Source organism: Chlorella variabilis (assembly GCF_000147415.1).
Source record: "Chlorella variabilis unplaced genomic scaffold CHLNCscaffold_14, whole genome shotgun sequence".
In the NCBI taxonomy this organism is placed as follows: Eukaryota; Viridiplantae; Chlorophyta; class Trebouxiophyceae; order Chlorellales; family Chlorellaceae; genus Chlorella; species Chlorella variabilis.
This window is the reverse complement of record NW_005435074.1, coordinates 678,516-695,131: the sequence shown is the minus strand read 5'-3', so window position 1 is coordinate 695,131 and position 16,616 is coordinate 678,516. Positions and strand designations below refer to the sequence as shown.

Genomic DNA, 16,616 nt, shown 5'->3' with positions numbered 1-16,616 from the left:
CTCCCCCTGCTGCACGCGCGCCGGCCGCCGCCAGCTGCGCCCGCTCACCGTCAGCGTGTCCTCGTCGGCCTCGGGCCAGGCAGGCAGCTCCAGGTAGGCGCGGTGCACCTCGGGGTCAAATGCGGCAGCAGCTGCCGCTGCCGCCTCCTCGGCCGCGTGGCTCGTCGGCCGCTCGCCAGCCCCCTCCTCCCCTTCCGGCACCTCCCCTTCCGGCCCCGCCTCCTGGTCCTCGGCATCCGGGTCGGGGGCCACATCCTCCAAAAACTCCTGCGGCCGCAGGGGCAGCAGGGGCAGGCGTCGGGAGGCACACAGGCGGGCGGCGCACATGCGGCGCTGCCAGCGCCGCCAGCCAGGCCGCGCCGCTGCCAGGCCAGCGCACCTCCTCGTAGTTGGAGGGCGGCGGGTCCTGCTCTGGCACAAACTCGGGCGTCTGGTAGCCCGGCGGCAGCCCATAGTGCTCCTCCGCGGCCTGCACCGGCAGCGCCTCGCTTGGGCCGGGAGCCTCCCGCGTGTGCCACGGCAGGCTGCCTCCAGGCACGTGTGGGCCACCAGCAGGGGCAGCCAGCCAGGCAGACCTCGGACCGCAGCCGCGGGACGCGCCCCCCAGCCCGCCAGCCCACACACCCACCCGCTCAAACACGGCTACCTCCTCGGCGCTCATGGCGGGCAGCGGCGGCGCCTCCGCGCCCTGCTCCAGCGTGCTGCGGTGCGTCCCGGGCACCCCCGCCGCGCTAGCAGCCTCTTCCGCCGGCTGCAGCACCAGCCGGTTGTATGCGATGCCGCCCGCCACCAGCACCACCGCCAGCAGCACCACGGCGGTGGGGCTGCCGCTGGGGCCGCCGCTGCTGCCGTTCTTGCTCTGCTTCTTGACGGAGGGGGGGCCGCCGGGGGACGGCTCCTCCCTGATGGGGTGCGAGGAGACGGGGGAGGCGTCTGGGGACGCGTCAGTGGCGGCGGCGGCGGCGGCCCGTGAGCTGCGCCGTGTGGCCTTGGCCGGCGTCGACATACCGGTCTCGGACGGGGTTTCTGCTCGCCTCTACCTGCACACGGCAGTCCAGCGCAACAGCCGCTGCTTGGAGTTGCGCAGCACACAGTGGCTGAGAGGCGGGCACACTGGTTGGCCAAGCGCCGCCACCGCCGGCCACAGTGCCGCGGGTGGGCCTCAACCCTACCCTGCCCCGGCTGCCGTCCCCCGGCGGCTTCATTACTGTACATCCAGCAGCCAGTAGGGGCGAGGGGAAGCGGGCACAAGCAAGGAGAGTTGAGGAAGGCAAGTTCACAGGCAGGCAGCTCCTCACGAAATCGCAGCTCCTTGTCAAGCCCTTGCACCAACAGCCAGTCACGATGACGCTGCTGCAGGGTGGAGCGATTGGGGCGAGCCCGATTTGCTGCTCGACCAAAAAGCTGCAGGCTGCGCGCAATTCCTGAGCGATGTTGGGCAATTGTCCCGTGGATGCTCAGCTCTAGGGCAGCTTGCTTGTGAGGGTGCCGCCCAGGCACGTGGCGCGCGCGAAGTGTCACGTCTCTCTCCTCAGCGCTCATCTCCCGCTAGGACTTGGGCATGGTGGAGCAGGTTTCTGGCTCATCAACCAAGCTGCAAGGCCCAGAGCCGCCGCCCCGCCCCCAACGCGCGCGCGGTAGCTCCCGCCTCCCGCCGCCGGCTGCTTGGCTGCCGCCCCTGCCCTCCACTTCTGTGCCTGGGGCTTGCCTAAGCAGAGCTGCCCTTGGGTTGTGGCAGGGAGGAATGATTGCCCCAGGGATGGTGGGCAGCGCCAGCCAGCTCAGCCCTTGAATGGAAATCACGCCACCTCCCTAGCCTGCACCAACTTAGCATCCCAGCATACTACTCTCGCAAGAGAGAGGGATCCAAAGTGACGACCTGGGCTCTCTGCGACAAAGGTTGCTGCCTACTCACAAAACGTGTGCGCCACCAATCAGCAGCTGAGCCGTTCCCAGAAAGCTGGCCATCTGTCTGCCCAAGGCTTCGAGCTGCGAGCAGGCATGCCTGAGCCCCTGCTTGGTGGCATAGGTGGCCGCCGCCACCAACACCGGCACTGGCGGCTGCTCCAAGACTGCGGCCCAGCGCTCGCCGTGAGGTGCGGCCTGCTTGGGTGATTGCTGGAGAGATGCCGGGGCCTAAGCCCTGCCGAATCCATACAATCAGACCCGTTTTGTGCCAGCCTTCTTTATCTAGCTGCCTCCCCCGATGTGCCGCAGCGCCCTGCTGGCCTGGATCACCATCGGCCTGGTGCTTGCCATGCGCCTGTCCCTGCTCGAGAAGTGGGGCAGCCCGCAGGCCCAGGGCCCGCTCCTGCCAGAAGCCGGCACAGCCGCCCAGGCGGCGGCGCTGCTGGAGGCCACTGCTGGTGCGTGTGGGTCCGTGTTGCTGCCTGCCCGAGGCTTTCTCACTCCAACTCAGGAAATCTGATGATGAAGGGGCCGCCACCGCGCTTCTCGCTGCTGTAGGCGTGCAGGGCATGGCGCCCACCCGGCTCCTGCGCCAGGCCGCCGCCCAGGCTGCTGCGCGCAGCGCTGGCGCTGCCCTCCTTCGCGACAGGGACAGTGGCGGTGCTGGCACTGGCGGCAACAGTGCAGTAGCACCGGATGTCACCAGCAGCCCCTCCCCGCAGCAAACCGTCCAGGCCGGGGCCAGCGTGCTGGCGGAGCCGCCGCGCGTGTCGCCCTGGGCTGACAAGCTGAGTGAAGCCGAGCTGGGCGGCGGCTGGAACTTGACATGGGAGGTGGGTGATGACCGGCTTATGAGGCTGAGGCCCAGGGGCGCAAGTTGCTTGGCAGTGCACTGGCAGGTGTTGTGCCGCCAGCCTCCGCTGTGCCAGCACTGCGCGCGCCACTTGGACGCACACTGGCGCCACCAAAATCCCCCCCACCCTGCCCCCCACGCCAGGTGTTTGACCGGGCCGCCAGGCACCCCAACGCCACCGTGGTGTCCTGGTCCTCCCCCCGCGTCCTGCTCATCCGAGACTTCCTGACGCCCGACGAAACGGAGCACCTCATCCGCCAGGCCACAGGTTGGAGAGGGCGGCCTGGGGCCAGTTGCTTGCCCACCCTTGCCGTGCCCTGCCATGCCATGCCATGCCCTGCCCTGCCTGCCGGTGCCAGCAGCAGGGATGCCATTGCCTGCCCTGCCCCCCATCGCGCTCTGCAGGCGGGTTTGCGCGGTCAGAGGTGGTGGCGGAGGAGTCCAAGCAGCACGAGGCACGCACCAGCTACGGCTCTTGGCTGAACGGCGCGAAAAGGGACGACAAGGTGGGCCCAAGGTTTCGGCCTGTACCACTGGGGAAAATGGCACGCGGGCGAGGAAGGCGAAGGGTCACCAGGCCTCGGCGCCTGCTGTGGTACCGCAGGTGCTGGAGATTCAGAACCGAATCCACCGGCTGGTGGGCATCCCAGAGGCCTTTGGGGAGTCGATCTACGTGCTGCAGTACTCGGATGGTGCGGCGGCGCAGCGCCGCCTGCCGCCTGGCTCCTTGCGCGGCTGGCCGCATGCGGCACGCATGTCAGAAGCGGGCGCTTGCACGTGAGCCTGTGCAGAGCAGGCGGCCTGTGCTGCTTCTGTGCCGCGCAGGCCAGAAGTACGACCCCCACACCGACCACTGCGCCTCGGTGAGCCTCGCTGCTGGCCGTGGTCGGCAGCTGCCAGCGCGCACGGCTGCCGCTGCGCACATCTGTCCTCCTGACACTTTCCCTGCCGCCCTTGCACGTTGGCAGTCCCCCGCAGCTGCCTCCACCCAGAGCTGCCAGGACTTCCTCCGGCGCGGCGGCGGCCCCAAATGCGGGCCGGGCGGCGGCGGTGTGACTTGTGGCGACCGGCTGGCCACCTTCATCCTCTACCTCAGGTGCGGCAGGCAGCTATGGGTGGGGTGCGCTCAGCCTGGCTGCGCTGCAAGCGCAGGCCTAATTCACACTGTTTCTGCCAAGCCGTGGTTACCTGCTGCTGCGTGCAGGTCTCCGACTAGGGGCGGTGCAACAGTGTTCCCCCTGGCGCCCAGCTACCGCATGCACTCTTTGCAGCCACAGCATGGCGGCCAAGCCCTTGACCAGCAGCCTGGCGGGCAGGCGGCTCAGGGAGCCGAGCAAGCGCAGCAGGGTGGGGAGGGCACCAGTGCCGAAAGCGGCAGCAGCGGCGATCGCAGCAGCGGCGCCGCTGACAGCCGCCGCCTGCTGCGCCACGGCGATGGCCAGCTCAGCGGCAGCGCCGCCGACACGGTGCCGCCCTACTGCCAGGAGGGCGCTACGGCGCTGCAGGTGGCGCCACCGTCCGGCTCGGCGGTTTTCTTCTGGTGAGCGAGTGGGCAGGGTTCCGGCAGGCCGCACGTGTTTGGCCTGGTGCAGAGCACCAACTGAGGAGTGTGGAGGCTGCCCCTTCGGCTGCCTCGTGCAGGGACTATGTGCCTGCTGGCTCGGCCTGGCAGCCAGGGGACCTGGCGACACCCGACCCCGCCAGCCTGCACGGCGGCTGCCCCGTGCTTGATGGCACTAAGTTGATTGCCACCCGGTGGATGAGATCAGCCGAGTTTTACTGATCCGGTTGCCAGCGGGAACCCAAACATCCCGAAACAGCTTCATTCTTGTTTCTGGAGGGTTCTAGTGCACTTCTTGCCGTGTGCTTGCTTTGGCCAGGAAATGCAAATGGACATCAATCAATATGGACATAACAACCGCCGCCAGCGGGGCGGTGACATGGCGGCCTGGAAGAGATTGTACGACTCCTGCTTCAAGCCATATAGAAGAAAACATATTTCTTGTGATTGTGTGGGTGCCAGTCCCCTTGCTGCTGTCTGTCTGTCCGCTGGCCACAGTGAATCTGTGGCGCCACACCCTCCTGCGGGTTCAAGTATTGTCCCAGGGATTGGCGCCCCACGCCCCCACATGGCGCTCAATCGATTTACAGCCGCCTGCGAGCGTCGCTCGGCAGGGCGGGTCGTACATGCTTGCGGCAGCTAGTGCGGCATGCTAATGAACACACAAACGCAGTGCTCGATAGTGTAGCGGTGGGCAGAGAAATTTTCTTCTTGGTTGTCGGGGCGAGGGCAAGGGAGCCCTCCAAGAGGCTGCGGGGCTGGCTGCTGCTCAGAAGGGGATGCGGTTCACGTTCAGGCTGGCGGTGGCCAGCAGGTAGAAAGCGGCAGCGTGGCCCAGCGCGCCCCACGCCATCACATCCACAATGGTGAAGCCGGCGGGGTCGTTGGTCTTCAGCACAAAGCTGGCCTCCTCGGCGCGCAGGTCGCCGGCCTCCAGGTGCGTCTTGCCGTCCTGGGTGGGCAGGCCCGCCTTGGCCAGGGAGGCGCGGTGGAAGGGCAGGAACACAAAGCGGCCCAGCGCCAGGGCGCCGACGGTGCAGCCTGCACATGGGGAGCGGCGCGGCGCAGCTTCATGCGCAGCCTTGTAGTGCGGGCGCAGAGCCCAGGCCGGGCGTATGTGGCGCTACTACCACACTTGATGCAGCCGCTGCCATGCTGCTCCTGCTATGCCCTGCTCGGCTGCTCATGAGATGATCGCCGACCAGTGCATGGTTGGTGGTGCACAGGCAACAGCATTACGCCTGCTGCCCTGCTCTGATACAGTTCACAGCTGCGCTGCGAAAGCCGCCTGCACAAGCGCTCGTTGCTGCTACACTCGGCTTGCGCGGCAGCCCGCCTGACGCGCTGAGCTGCTCCCACTGCCCACTATTTCCACTGCTGCTAATCGCTGATCGCCATCCTCTGCTGTCAACAGCAAGGCATGGAGGCAAGCCCCCCGCCCAGCAGTGCCGATGCACCACTCACCACCAACGACCAGGTTGACGTCGGCAATGGCCTTGGTCACGCACCGGGCGGCCCGCGCGGGCTTGGCAGCCTGCTGCCGCTGCACCTGCATCCAATAGGGGAGGGCACGGCCCTTGAGCGGCCCCACTTTGCTTGGCAGCGGGAGGCCCTCGGAAGGCGAGCTCTCCGCCACCCCACTCGCCCCGATCTCCAGTTAATGGGGCTGCCAAGAGCCATCAAAGGGCCAGGGACGGCCCTCAGCGAGCTGCAAGCCACCCGCTTGCCTTGGCGGTGAAGGTCTGCTGCCCAAGAGCGGCGCGCATAGTGCAGGCCATGGCTGCTTGTGTCGGCTAGGTGAGTCTGCGAGAGGAGGGGATTCGGAGACTGGAGGCCTGCTCAGCTCGCCGCGCAGGAGACCCCCCCGAGAGGAGATTTCAGGGTGCGCCAGGGTCGGAGGCTCCCAAGGCCGTTTAAACGGGCCCCCAGCCGCCCCAGGGTGCCAGAAATGCAGATTGCAAATGGATTGGCTGGTTTGGGACGAAGCGCGGCCGCGCCGAAGGGTGCTCAGGCTCCCGCCCCTGCCGCCCCCGCCGCCGTCGCAGCGTGGGCCGACCCCTCCCGGCTGCGCGGCCGGGGAGTCATCAGCCCCCGCGGCGTCACCAGGCGTGGCGTCATGGGCCCCCCGCTGCCGCTGGCGCTGCTGCCGATGGCCACCCCCAAGATGCCGGTGAGGTTATTCATCATCCGGTCGTCCAGGCTCCACCTCTGGGCGTGCAGCAGCAGCGCCTCCTCGCTCTTCGCGGCAGCAGCGTCGGCAGCGTAAAAGGTGCGGATCAGGGCGATGGTCAGCAGGCGCACCACTGCAGGGGCAGGCGCAGGGGGGCAAACAGGAGTTGACGGCTGCCACTTCGCTGGGGAGTCAGGCTGCCATGGGGCTGTGCTGTTCCCTTCTTTTCACACACACACACACACACAATCATGACCAGCCACGAGAAGCTCACCATAGGCGGCGTTGCAGATGACTGCCAGGTAGGCCAGCCCCACGATGACCTCCGACTCGGGCGGGGCGCCGCCCCCCGCCGAGCTCTCGCCCAGGTCGTTCAGCACGAGCAGGAGGAGGCGCTGCACGTGCTCCTCCAGGGCCAGCACCAGCTCTACCACCCTGCACTTGTGCAGGTGCCAGCAGGGCATTGGTGATCGTCGAGGCAACAGCCCGCCGCCTTCTTCCAAGCCCCAGCCTAATTAGCGGCACATATAAGCAGCCGGCTGGGCGGGCGCCGCAGGCGCTGGCTGGTGCGTGCCTGTGTGGCGGGTGCTCCCTGCGCACCATGCCGGCCATCGCCTCCAGGCACACCGCCAGCTGCTCCACCAACAGGTGCAGGCGTTTGGCAAACGGGGCGAGCATGGGCAGCGCCGTCACCTGCAGCAGCCCAGCGATGCACTTGCTGCGTCAACGGTGGTTGTCAGGCGCGAGCCAACCTGCGCCTGCTGCTGCCAGGGCCCCAAAGCAGCATGGCGCAGCACAGCGCAGCACAGCACGGCGCAGCATGCACCTCGTGCGAGTCCATCAGGATGGGCACCGAGGCCACGACGTTGAGCATGTGGCGACAGAGCCGCTGCGCCCTGCACCATTGGACCATGAGCCGCAGCATCAGCCGCAGCATCATGGCATCCACAGACGGCTGGGCTGGGCAGCATCGGCCTGGGCGTCCCTGCTCCCCTGCCCTACAGCCCTGGCCCCTGCCCTGCCTGAAGCCCGGCTCAAATGGGAAGCGGTGGATGTCGGAGAGCGGGTACCACTCAAACTCCAGCGCAGTCCTGAGCTGGAACATCGACACTATTCTGTCGGCCGTGCTCATCAGGTCCGGCAGCTGCGCCGCATAGCCGGAGCCGATGATCTGCGGCGGCACGGCAGGGTGTAGTGGCGAGTAGGCGGCACGGCAGCTGCGAGGCCCGATGCCGCCAACACGTGCAGCTCACAGCCTTTGCCACCCACACCCATCACAACACCCGCCCCACTCACAAAGCACCCACACCCAGCACCACACCTTTATACTGGCGTCTCTGCCGCTGCTCATGTAGATGCTCAGGTGGGCGCTCGTGTCGGACGATAGGCTCTGGCTGCGCTCCAGCCTGTGCAGCGGCGACTGGCCAGACTGGCCAGACTGCCGCCGCGCTTCCATCAGGCTGTCTGCCGTCAGGCCACTGCCGCCCAGCCGCCGGCGCTGGGCACTGCTGCCAGCCGAGCCCAGCGGGCTCAGCGGCGGGCTGGCAGCCTGCTGCAATGCTAGCGTCGGCTGCTGCTGCTGCTGCTGCTGCTGCTGCCCTACCGTGCGCCCTGTTCGCACAGGCGCCAGCACGAGCCGGGTCCCGCTGCTCATCTCGATGCCAGCTGGCGGGCTGCCAGCAGGGGCCTGGGGACTCCCTGACCCAACGCCGGCCTCCTCTTGCTGCTGCTCCTGCTGCTGGCGCGGCTGTCGTGGGCGCAGGCCCGCGCCATGTGCCTCCTCCTCTGCAGCGGCTGCAGCGGCGACCTGCTGCCGCTGCTCCTCGCGGCTGCGGCGCGGCGCCAGGGGAGGCGCCTGCTCCGCCGGGGCGGTCGGCGGCCCCCACCGCTGCCACCACCGCTGAGTTTTTTGAGAAAGTGAATGCTGAGGAAGTGAACGCTTCATGCGGCTGGCGCTGCGCAGCGGGCGAGGCAGCGCGCCTTCGAAGGCCGTGCTTGCGGTGGTGGCAATCTGCTCCAACGTGTCTGCCATCAAGTCTGTGAAGCACTGGCGCGCGGTCACCGGCAGGATGAGGGTCACCGCCAGCGCCTCCATGGCCACTCCAAGCAGCGTGTTGATGCCCCGCCACAGCGCCACATGCGGCTCGGGAGAGTCCCCGTTAAAGCCGGGCAGCGCGGTGAGGCCCAGCGTGACAGCCCCAATAATGAACACGTCTGCGAGGGTGGCGGGCGTGTGGGTGAGGCCGGGGCGCGGCCAAGCAGGGCGGGGAAGCACGCCTGCGCGTTGAGCCTCATCCGTGCGGTGGCCGGCACCCTCTCGACCGCCGCCAATACACCCACACATCGCTCCCGCCCATTCGCGCACACACGTCCATGCCCGCCCGCCACTCACAGCTGTAGCGCGGGTACCGAACGCCGCCCGCCGCCGCGCCGAATGCCAGCACCGCCAGGGAGGCCGCCATGGCGCAGCTCTTGAGCGGGCCGTTGGCGTAGGAGAGTCCGTTGCAGAGGTAGACAAAGTATTGGGTGGCCACGCCTAGGCAGGCAAACAGCAGCGCGCCGGCCACCCGCTGCACGCCCTTGAAGAGGGCAGCCCCTGCGGTGGCGAGGGCAGGTGCAGCGGGGTAAGGGGTGGGAGCTGTGAGCCCTCCCAGGTGGAGCCTCTGGGCAGGCAGCCCGGGCTGCCGGCCAGCCAGCCAGCGCAAGGGCTGCATGGCAAGAGGCGTGCGGTTGTCGCGGTGTCGCGGAGATCGCGGCACGGCAGCCCAGGCTGCCTGGCAGGAGCAGGAGAAGGCGGCGGGGCACCTGTGGACTGCTCGATCACCGACACGACGACAAACAGGCACCAGTTGAGGCTCTGGTTGAAGGCGTTGTCCACGGCGGGCACCACCATCATGGCGAGCACGACAGTGTAGGCGGTGACCATTTGCAGGGCCATGACAAAGACCTTGGGGCTGACGCCGAGGAGGCCGGGCAGCCAGTGCGCGGCGCGCAGGCAGGCCGAGGTGTGCGCCGGCACGTGCGGCAGCTCCAGCACCTCTGGCGGCGCCAGCATGGCGCGCGCAGCGCGGCTCATGCTCTTCCTGGGCTGCGCGGCCAGCAGCGAGGCGCGCAGCTGCTCAATGGGGTCCAGCTGGGCGCCGCCGCTCCCCTGGCCCTTGGCGGGGACCTGCGGGGGAGGGTGGCAGGCATGCACACCAGGAGCGTCGAGGCCCAGCTGGCAGCGGGGCGGTGCCTGCTGGTCTCCCCATGCCCACCAGACGCCCAGCGCGGCCTGCACCCCCCCCCACACGCACCTGCGTCAGCGCAACAAAGCTCCAGTGCCCGCCATCGCCGCTGCCCGCCTGCGACTGGAAGTGCTCCAGCACCGGCGCCAGGCTGGCGGGCTGGTCCGCGCCCAACACCTCTGGCAGCAGCATGGTCATGCGCCGCAGCTGCGGCGCGGCGGGAAGGGTAAGGCAGAGGCGACCAGCGAGCGCTCAGAAAGCAGGAGCACCCCAGGATGCAGGCACCAGGCGGCGGACTCTGCGACTTCCGCCGCCGCCACCACCACCGCCGCCATCACTGCCACCGCTGCCACCATCCCATGCGCGTGGCCTCCCGCCCGCCCCACCCTGGTGACGGCCGTGAAGCAGATGGAGAGGACCAAGTCCAGCGCCACAGCATCCTGCGTCATGGTACTGCCCTTGAAGCGGGCGGCGGCGGCCAGCGACGCGTACCGAGCCTCCAGCACCCGCAGCCCCTCCAGCGCGCCGCTGCAGGGGCACCAGGGGAGCGGGCATGCAGGGGGACGGGCGGGTGGGGCCAGAGGGCCGAGGCGGCGCAGCTGCTGCTGGTGCGGCTGGTGGGGGCGGTGGCGGTGGCGGTGGCGGCTGGGGTGCTGCTGCATGCTGCATGCTGCTGCCGCGCCTGGCGCCTGGCGCCCGGCGCTCCCCACCTGACGGGTGCGTTCTGCACCAGCACGTCGCCCAGCAGGTCACAGGTGTCGGCCAGGGCATCGCCCAGGGCCATCAGCTGCCTGCGATGGCGCGCCACCAGCGCCACATGCAGCGTGCCGGTCTGGATGGGGTACACTGCACACGCGGGGCGGGCGGCGGCAGGTGGGCAGGGTTGCGGCCGGCAAGGGGACGCCGGGTCGGGCATGCACAGCACGCACACAGCATGCACAGCACGCACAGCATGCACAGCAAGAGCGCACCAGGCGCAGGGAGGCACCAGCCAGCGGCGCCCAGGCCGGCCCCCGCTGCCCCTCCCCACCCCCACCCCTCCCCCCAGCATCCCACCCATCATCAGCACGGCGTTCAGGAAGCTGCGCCCGATGATGGTCAGCAGCCAGAAGGCGCGGCGCGGGAAGCGGCGCTGGCGGCGGTACAGCTCCACCCAGTGCGGCGCAAAGGGCAGCATGTTGTACGCGTCCTGCGCAGAAGGAGGAGGGGCACATGCTATGCATGCATCGCGGCAATCGCACCCCGCCGCGGGCACCTTGCGCCGGCGGCAGCCAGGGGCCACCGGCCAGGCGCCCAGCGCGCCCGGCGAAGGGCTGCGCGCGCACCCGGAACGTCTGGCTGGCCGCCATGTTGGCTCGGAACAGCGGCTCCAGGCGCGGGTACAGGCCGCCGTCGATGCCGATACGCTGCGCGGTCTCCCCATTGGCCGCCGCCAGCAGGCCCGTGCCGGGCCTCACCTCGCCGCTCGCGACGTCCAGCACGATGACCGCCACACGGGCGGTGTGCTGCAAGGCGGCCGCCAACCGCCGGCGCACGATGCTGCCTGCGGGCAGGGGCGCGGCGCGGCGTCCAGGTGGCCGGCCCGGCGGCAGCTGCCGGGCCTGGGCCCACCCAGGGGCGGGGGCTGGTGATGCACATTCAACCCGCTGCCCACCTAAACACCAAAACCTACCAGCGGTGATGGGCAGCACAAGGGTGGAGATGATGAATGCCACGACGCTGCCTATTGCAGCATACGACCACCTGCACACACACGCACGGGACTGGTGGGCGGCGGCGGCGGCTGGGATGATGCCAGGCAGCCCAAAGGTGGCGACGGGCAGCCCGCGCGGGAGGCGGGCGGGCACCCCCCCGCCACGCGGCGGTACTGGCGCAGCTGGCCGGCGCACCAGTACCACACAAACTCGTAGAAGTTGGCTGCTGTGTGGTAGTGGCTGGTGGTGGTCATTGCGTATGTGATGGACTGGAAGAGGAAGAGGAGGGAGTACTGGCGGAAGTGGAAGCGGCACACCGTCATGCAGAACAGCACCACGGCTGCGGGCGGGGCGGGGGCAGGCGGCGGCGGCGGCGGCGCGCGCAGGTCAGCATGCAGGCGGCGCATGCAGGCGGCGCGCGCCGGATGGCCAGCCGGCTGGCGGAGCTGGTGAAGGGAGGGAGCCGCGCAGGGGGTGCGTGCGATCACGGCACGTGCGCGTGCCTGAGAGGAGGATCATGACGAGCGCCTTTGCCAGGCTGTCTTGGTAGGAGGCTCCGTTGAGGGCGTAGGTGGTGAACATGACTGTGTGTGTGGGGGGGAGGAGGCGGGCGTGGTTTGGAAATGAGAGGGCCTGGGGGCAGGTGCAGCCAGCCAGCGGCCCCTGCCAGCAAGGCAGGCGCGCCGTGCATGGCGCTCACCAGCCAGCGCCACCGCACCGCCCGTCAGGCAGCCCAGCAGCTGCTGCGCGCCCACTTGCAGCGGGCTCTGCCCCGATGTGGAGGGGATCAGCAGGGCGAAGAAGTAGTTGACGAGCACAAAGGCAGCGGGCGACAGGGTGCCCTGGGAGGGGGAGCTGACTGTCAGCGCCTGGCTGATGGCTGGCGGGCTGCACAAGCCCACGATGAAGGCGGTGCCCAGCCCGCACTGCACGCCGCGGCGGAAGTAGGGCGAGCGCCGCACCCAGCCCAGCCGGCTGCCGCGCGGCGCGCCGCTGCAGGCGCTGGCGGCCGCCGGCGCGCCGGTGCCGGCGCTGGCGGCCGCCGGACCGGCAGCCTCGCCAGGCAAGCCGTCCAGCTTGGCGGAGCCGTTGGGCAGCTGTGAGCTGCCGCCACGCACTGAAGACATGCCGTCATCACCCGCAGGCTCCCCAGCCAAGCCGTCCAGCTTGACAGAGGCGCTGGGCAGGTCTGCGATGCCGCCGCGCACCGACGACATGCCGCTGTTGCCGCCTGGCCTCACAGCCACATGGTCGGCCAGCAGGCGTGCGGGGCACACCCCGGGCTTGTTTTAGGCTGGCGTGGCGTTCTGGAGCGGCTGCCGACACTCCTGGCAGGGTTGGGCCACCGGCACCCAGTCGCCCCCGGCCCCTATGTTGGAACACGACGATGACGGAGGCAAATTTGCTGCGCCCAGGCACGCTGAATTTTGATCTCTCAAATATGCAGGACACGTGGCAGTTAACCTGACCTACTGGCAGGCCAACCCAGAGGAAGGAGGGGCCCCTGAACAAGAGGCACAGCTCAGAATCACAAAATCATCATGGCATGATGAGGCGCGAGGCCTTCAGCGGCGCAGGAGGGCGGCGTCCGGCCGGCTCCCCAGTGCTGGCACAAGCCGATGTCAACACGTCAGATGTAAACCTGTGCCTCACAGAACTGTCATGTGCTCCACCATGTGACGCCTGAATCTCTTCCCTCATGTGTTTTGTGTTGGTGCATACTTTTCCAGCTGTTTGGCACCACAGTTGGGCCCGTAGCATTCATTGCTCCTTATGGGTGTAACAGACAGACAGACAGACAGACAGACAGACAGACAGACAGACAGACAGACAGACAGACAGACGCCACATACACATTGAGAGCAAAACAATGCTGTTTGTGCCCATAGCCGCATTACCGATGGTGGCACAGGCGACCGAGGCGGGCTGCACATGCCCTGGGAAGGCTGTCTTGCAATGCCCATCACCTGTGCCAACAGCTTTCCAGCTGCAAGGCAGAGCCTCCACAGCAAGAGCTTCCCCAACAAGGATGAGCCGGATGTTGCCGCCAATGCGCAGCGCAAACCAGTATCTGAGAGCGGACGCCCCTGCATGCTCCTTACTAACACCGTGCACTACTCCAGCAGTTCCTATGCAAGCATAAGAGGCCACCAGTTCCTCAGGAGGCTGGAGCGGCCATGACGCCCGCCAAACCTGGCGCACGCCTGCCGACGCCGACGCCTCCCGCCGCGCAGCATTGTCTGCCGAGGTGCAAGCGCCCTGGCGGCCCCAGTAGCAAATTGCAACGTGCCACAATCGCAGCCACGCGTGAGAGAGGGAGTCGGCGCTATCCCAAACCCAGTGTGAGGGAGGACACGGAAGGGCGCACGGCGGGTCAGCGCGCCTGCTGGGGCTGTGCACCCGCCCAGGCTCAACGCGCACGAGCGTGGGGTGGAGCCCGACCCATTGCAAGTGCATTTGTTGTCTCCGGAACGACCTGCTGCGCCTCCCCATTTCAGGCTGGGGCTTTCTCCCTTGGTCCCCCACGCGGGAACCCTTGTCCCCCTTGTCTGTCGGGACAGCACGAGTATTCTGGGCCCGTGCACCAGAGCGTCGGCAGTGTTGGCAGCGTACAATCGCGCTCCATGCTCAAATAGCACCGCAGCCCCTCCCTGCAGCGCTGCCCCGCCCACCGCAGCGGGCAGGGTGTCGGACGCGCCATGGCTATGCAGCCTATGCAGCAAATGGCGCCCGCGGCGTTCGCGATGATGCCGGCGGAGGCCTATGCGAGTATGCAGCAGGGGATGCACCCCGAGATAATGCAGGTGGGCTGGCGCAGTGCTCCCACCCAGGGGTAGGGCGCGCCGGCCGCCTGCAACTGCAGGGCCGGCCACTCCCGCCCGCGTATCCCCCAGCGCCGTGTCCCGCGCCGAAGAACCGTGCGCCCCTCGCCCCTGCCCTTGCCCACACCCTGCATGCCTGCCTCTCTGTGTGCAGGGCATGCCGATGCAGATGGTGATGGGGCCGATGGGACCCATGATGGCCGCCGGCCCGATGCCGCCTGGCATGATGGCGCCCGGCGCCATGGCGGCGCCGCAGCTGACGCAGATGCTGGTGGACGCAGCCCGCGGCGGCCGCTCATCCAACGTCTTCTTCAAGACCCGCATCTGTAACAAGTGAGTGGCGGGAGGCGGAGGCGCGCATGCGTGTGCCGCAGCAGGCCCACCACCCTGCCGCCAGGGAGCGTGCTGCCGCAGGCCTGGCGGGCCAGCGCTGTCCTGCTCCCTGCTGCGCTGCTGCCGCTGGCTGGCCGGCAGCGTGCATGCCCTGGTGTGGGCGGCTTGCCGACGCATCATCCCCTGAGGTCGTCCCGCTGCCTGGGGCTGCAGGTGGCGCAACGGCTCGTGCCCGTACGGAGGTGCGAGGGGGCGCACTGGCCTGCACCATGCCTGGCTTCCCCATCATGCCGCACCGCCTGCCTTGCTGCGCACACCCCCGCAGCGCCGCCGCCTGCTGAGGCCGCCTGCCTCGCCCCGCCTCGCCGCCGCCGTCCGCCGCAGACAAGTGCACGTACGCGCACGGCGAGCACGAGCTGCGCTACGTGCCGCCCGAGATTGTGGCGCAGCTGGAGGCGCAGCAGAAGATGCAGGACTCGATGCAGCAGCGGCAGGGCGGCGGCGGGGGCGGCGGCGGCGAGGGCCCCGAACAGCGGCCGCGCGGCGAGGAGATGGGCGGCGGCGGCGGCGGCGGCGGTGGCCCCTGTGGCCCCGGCGGCCCCCCGGGGGCCATGATGGGCGGCGGCGGCGCGGGCCACCAGTCCTTCTACAAGACCCGGCTGTGCATCAAGTACATGCAGACGGGGTACTGCCACAAGGCCGCCTCCTGCACCTTTGCGCACGGGTACGAGGACCTGAGGCAGCCGGGCGCGCCCATGTCGCCGGGCCGCATGCCGCAGCAGGACCCCATGTCGCCTGGGCGCATGGCGGGCATGGCGCCCGCGGGCATGCACATGGTGCCGCCCGGCATGATGGCGGGCATGCCCATGGGCGCGGGGCGCGGCATGCCCATGGGCAGCCCAGGCGGCATGCCCATGCCGGTCCCGCTGCCCATGCCGCCCGGTGCCATGCCCGGCGGGGGGCGCTACCCGGGCCCGCAGCAGCAGCAGCAGCAACAGATGCAGCGGTCGCCGCGGGGAGGTGGAGGCTACGGCGGCGGCGGGCGCAAGGGTGAGCTGCGGGGTGGGGGCTGGGGCGTGTGGTGCGCCTGCACGGCCGGGGCCGGGCTGCCGCTGCGGCAGAGCCGGCGGCTGCATGCGGGGCCGCAGCGCCGCCCGCCTGCCCGTGCCACAGTGTGGTGGCCCGCCCTGCCTCCCCTCGCCTCCCCAACCTGGCGCCCCCCTCTGGGTGCAGATCCCGCGTCTGCGGCCCGCCGCCGCGCCGCCGCCATGTGCCAGGTGGCGGGTGTGGGCGGTGTGGGCGCAGAAGAGCCCCACCCAGCGGCCATGCAGGCAGCGATGGCGGAGGTGCGCAGCGGCGCCGCCTTCCGCGAAAGCGCCTACGCCGACTCTGTGGCCGACTACGTGCAGGGGCAGGCCTAGGCGCGCGTGCACGCGCCCGGCTGGCCAGCCGGCTGGCTCGGCGGCAGCCGGCTGCCAGGCCAGCATGCCGCCATACTACCACACCAAACACATACCCCGCTCTTTGTGGCCGCTGGGCTGGCCCCTGCTCTCCGCCTCGGCTGCCCAAGCACTCCGCCCCATGCGCTCCCGTCTTTGCTGCAAACAGCACAGCCCTTTCAGTTTTCAGTCTCACTGAAGAGTGCCGCCATGCCTTGAAATACCTCGGGAGCTGCGGCGAAGCCGCACCGCACGCATCCCGCTGATGGCGCACTCTCCCTCCCCCTCTTCCCTTACGCGCTGCCCTGCCCATTTCTGTCCCCCAGAGGTCTGCGCCTCCCCTCGCTGCATCTCAGCTGCCAGCCCCGCCCCCGCTCCCCACCCCCCTATGCTCATCGCTCCCCGCCCTCGCTGCGCGTGCCACAAGCATGCCCCATGATACGCACAGCACAGCATGTTCGGTGCGAGTTGTTGCGCACCCTGCCAGGTGTGGCAGGCTCAGCTGCCATGCCCCCCCCCCCCCCCCCCCTTCCATCCCTTCCTTTGCTGGCCCCCACCCACCCGGCACCACCCACCCACCCACCCCCCTGCATCGCCATCGCTGGCTGG

At 69.2% G+C, this 16,616-nt stretch overlaps 3 protein-coding genes across 3 annotated transcripts; 2 read left to right on the top strand and 1 right to left on the bottom strand.

The window, feature by feature from the left end:
• Nucleotides 1–1,744: 1,744 nt before the first annotated feature.
• CHLNCDRAFT_135671 (hypothetical protein) lies at nucleotides 1,745–4,544 on the top strand (the record flags this gene model as incomplete). The annotated part of the gene is made up of 11 exons (XM_005846415.1): nucleotides 1,745–1,762; nucleotides 2,030–2,091; nucleotides 2,218–2,366; nucleotides 2,467–2,741; nucleotides 2,906–3,029; nucleotides 3,167–3,267; nucleotides 3,366–3,453; nucleotides 3,587–3,624; nucleotides 3,730–3,857; nucleotides 3,966–4,301; nucleotides 4,403–4,544. The coding sequence occupies 11 exons, from the start codon at nucleotides 1,745–1,747 to the stop codon at nucleotides 4,542–4,544; spliced, it is 1,461 nt and encodes a 486-aa protein (XP_005846477.1).
• A 574-nt stretch (nucleotides 4,545–5,118) lies between these two features.
• On the bottom strand, nucleotides 5,119–5,349 carry CHLNCDRAFT_14457 (hypothetical protein; the record flags this gene model as incomplete). The annotated part of the gene is made up of 1 exon (XM_005846241.1): nucleotides 5,119–5,349. A coding segment is annotated over one exon (231 nt), but the record flags the coding sequence as incomplete, so codon positions are not given.
• Nucleotides 5,350–14,112: 8,763 nt separating this feature from the next.
• Nucleotides 14,113–15,989, top strand: CHLNCDRAFT_135669 (hypothetical protein; the record flags this gene model as incomplete). The annotated part of the gene is made up of 5 exons (XM_005846414.1): nucleotides 14,113–14,217; nucleotides 14,390–14,568; nucleotides 14,782–14,810; nucleotides 14,953–15,618; nucleotides 15,802–15,989. 5 exons carry the CDS (start codon nucleotides 14,113–14,115, stop codon nucleotides 15,987–15,989), a joined length of 1,167 nt encoding a protein of 388 aa, XP_005846476.1.
• Nucleotides 15,990–16,616: the final 627 nt, after the last annotated feature.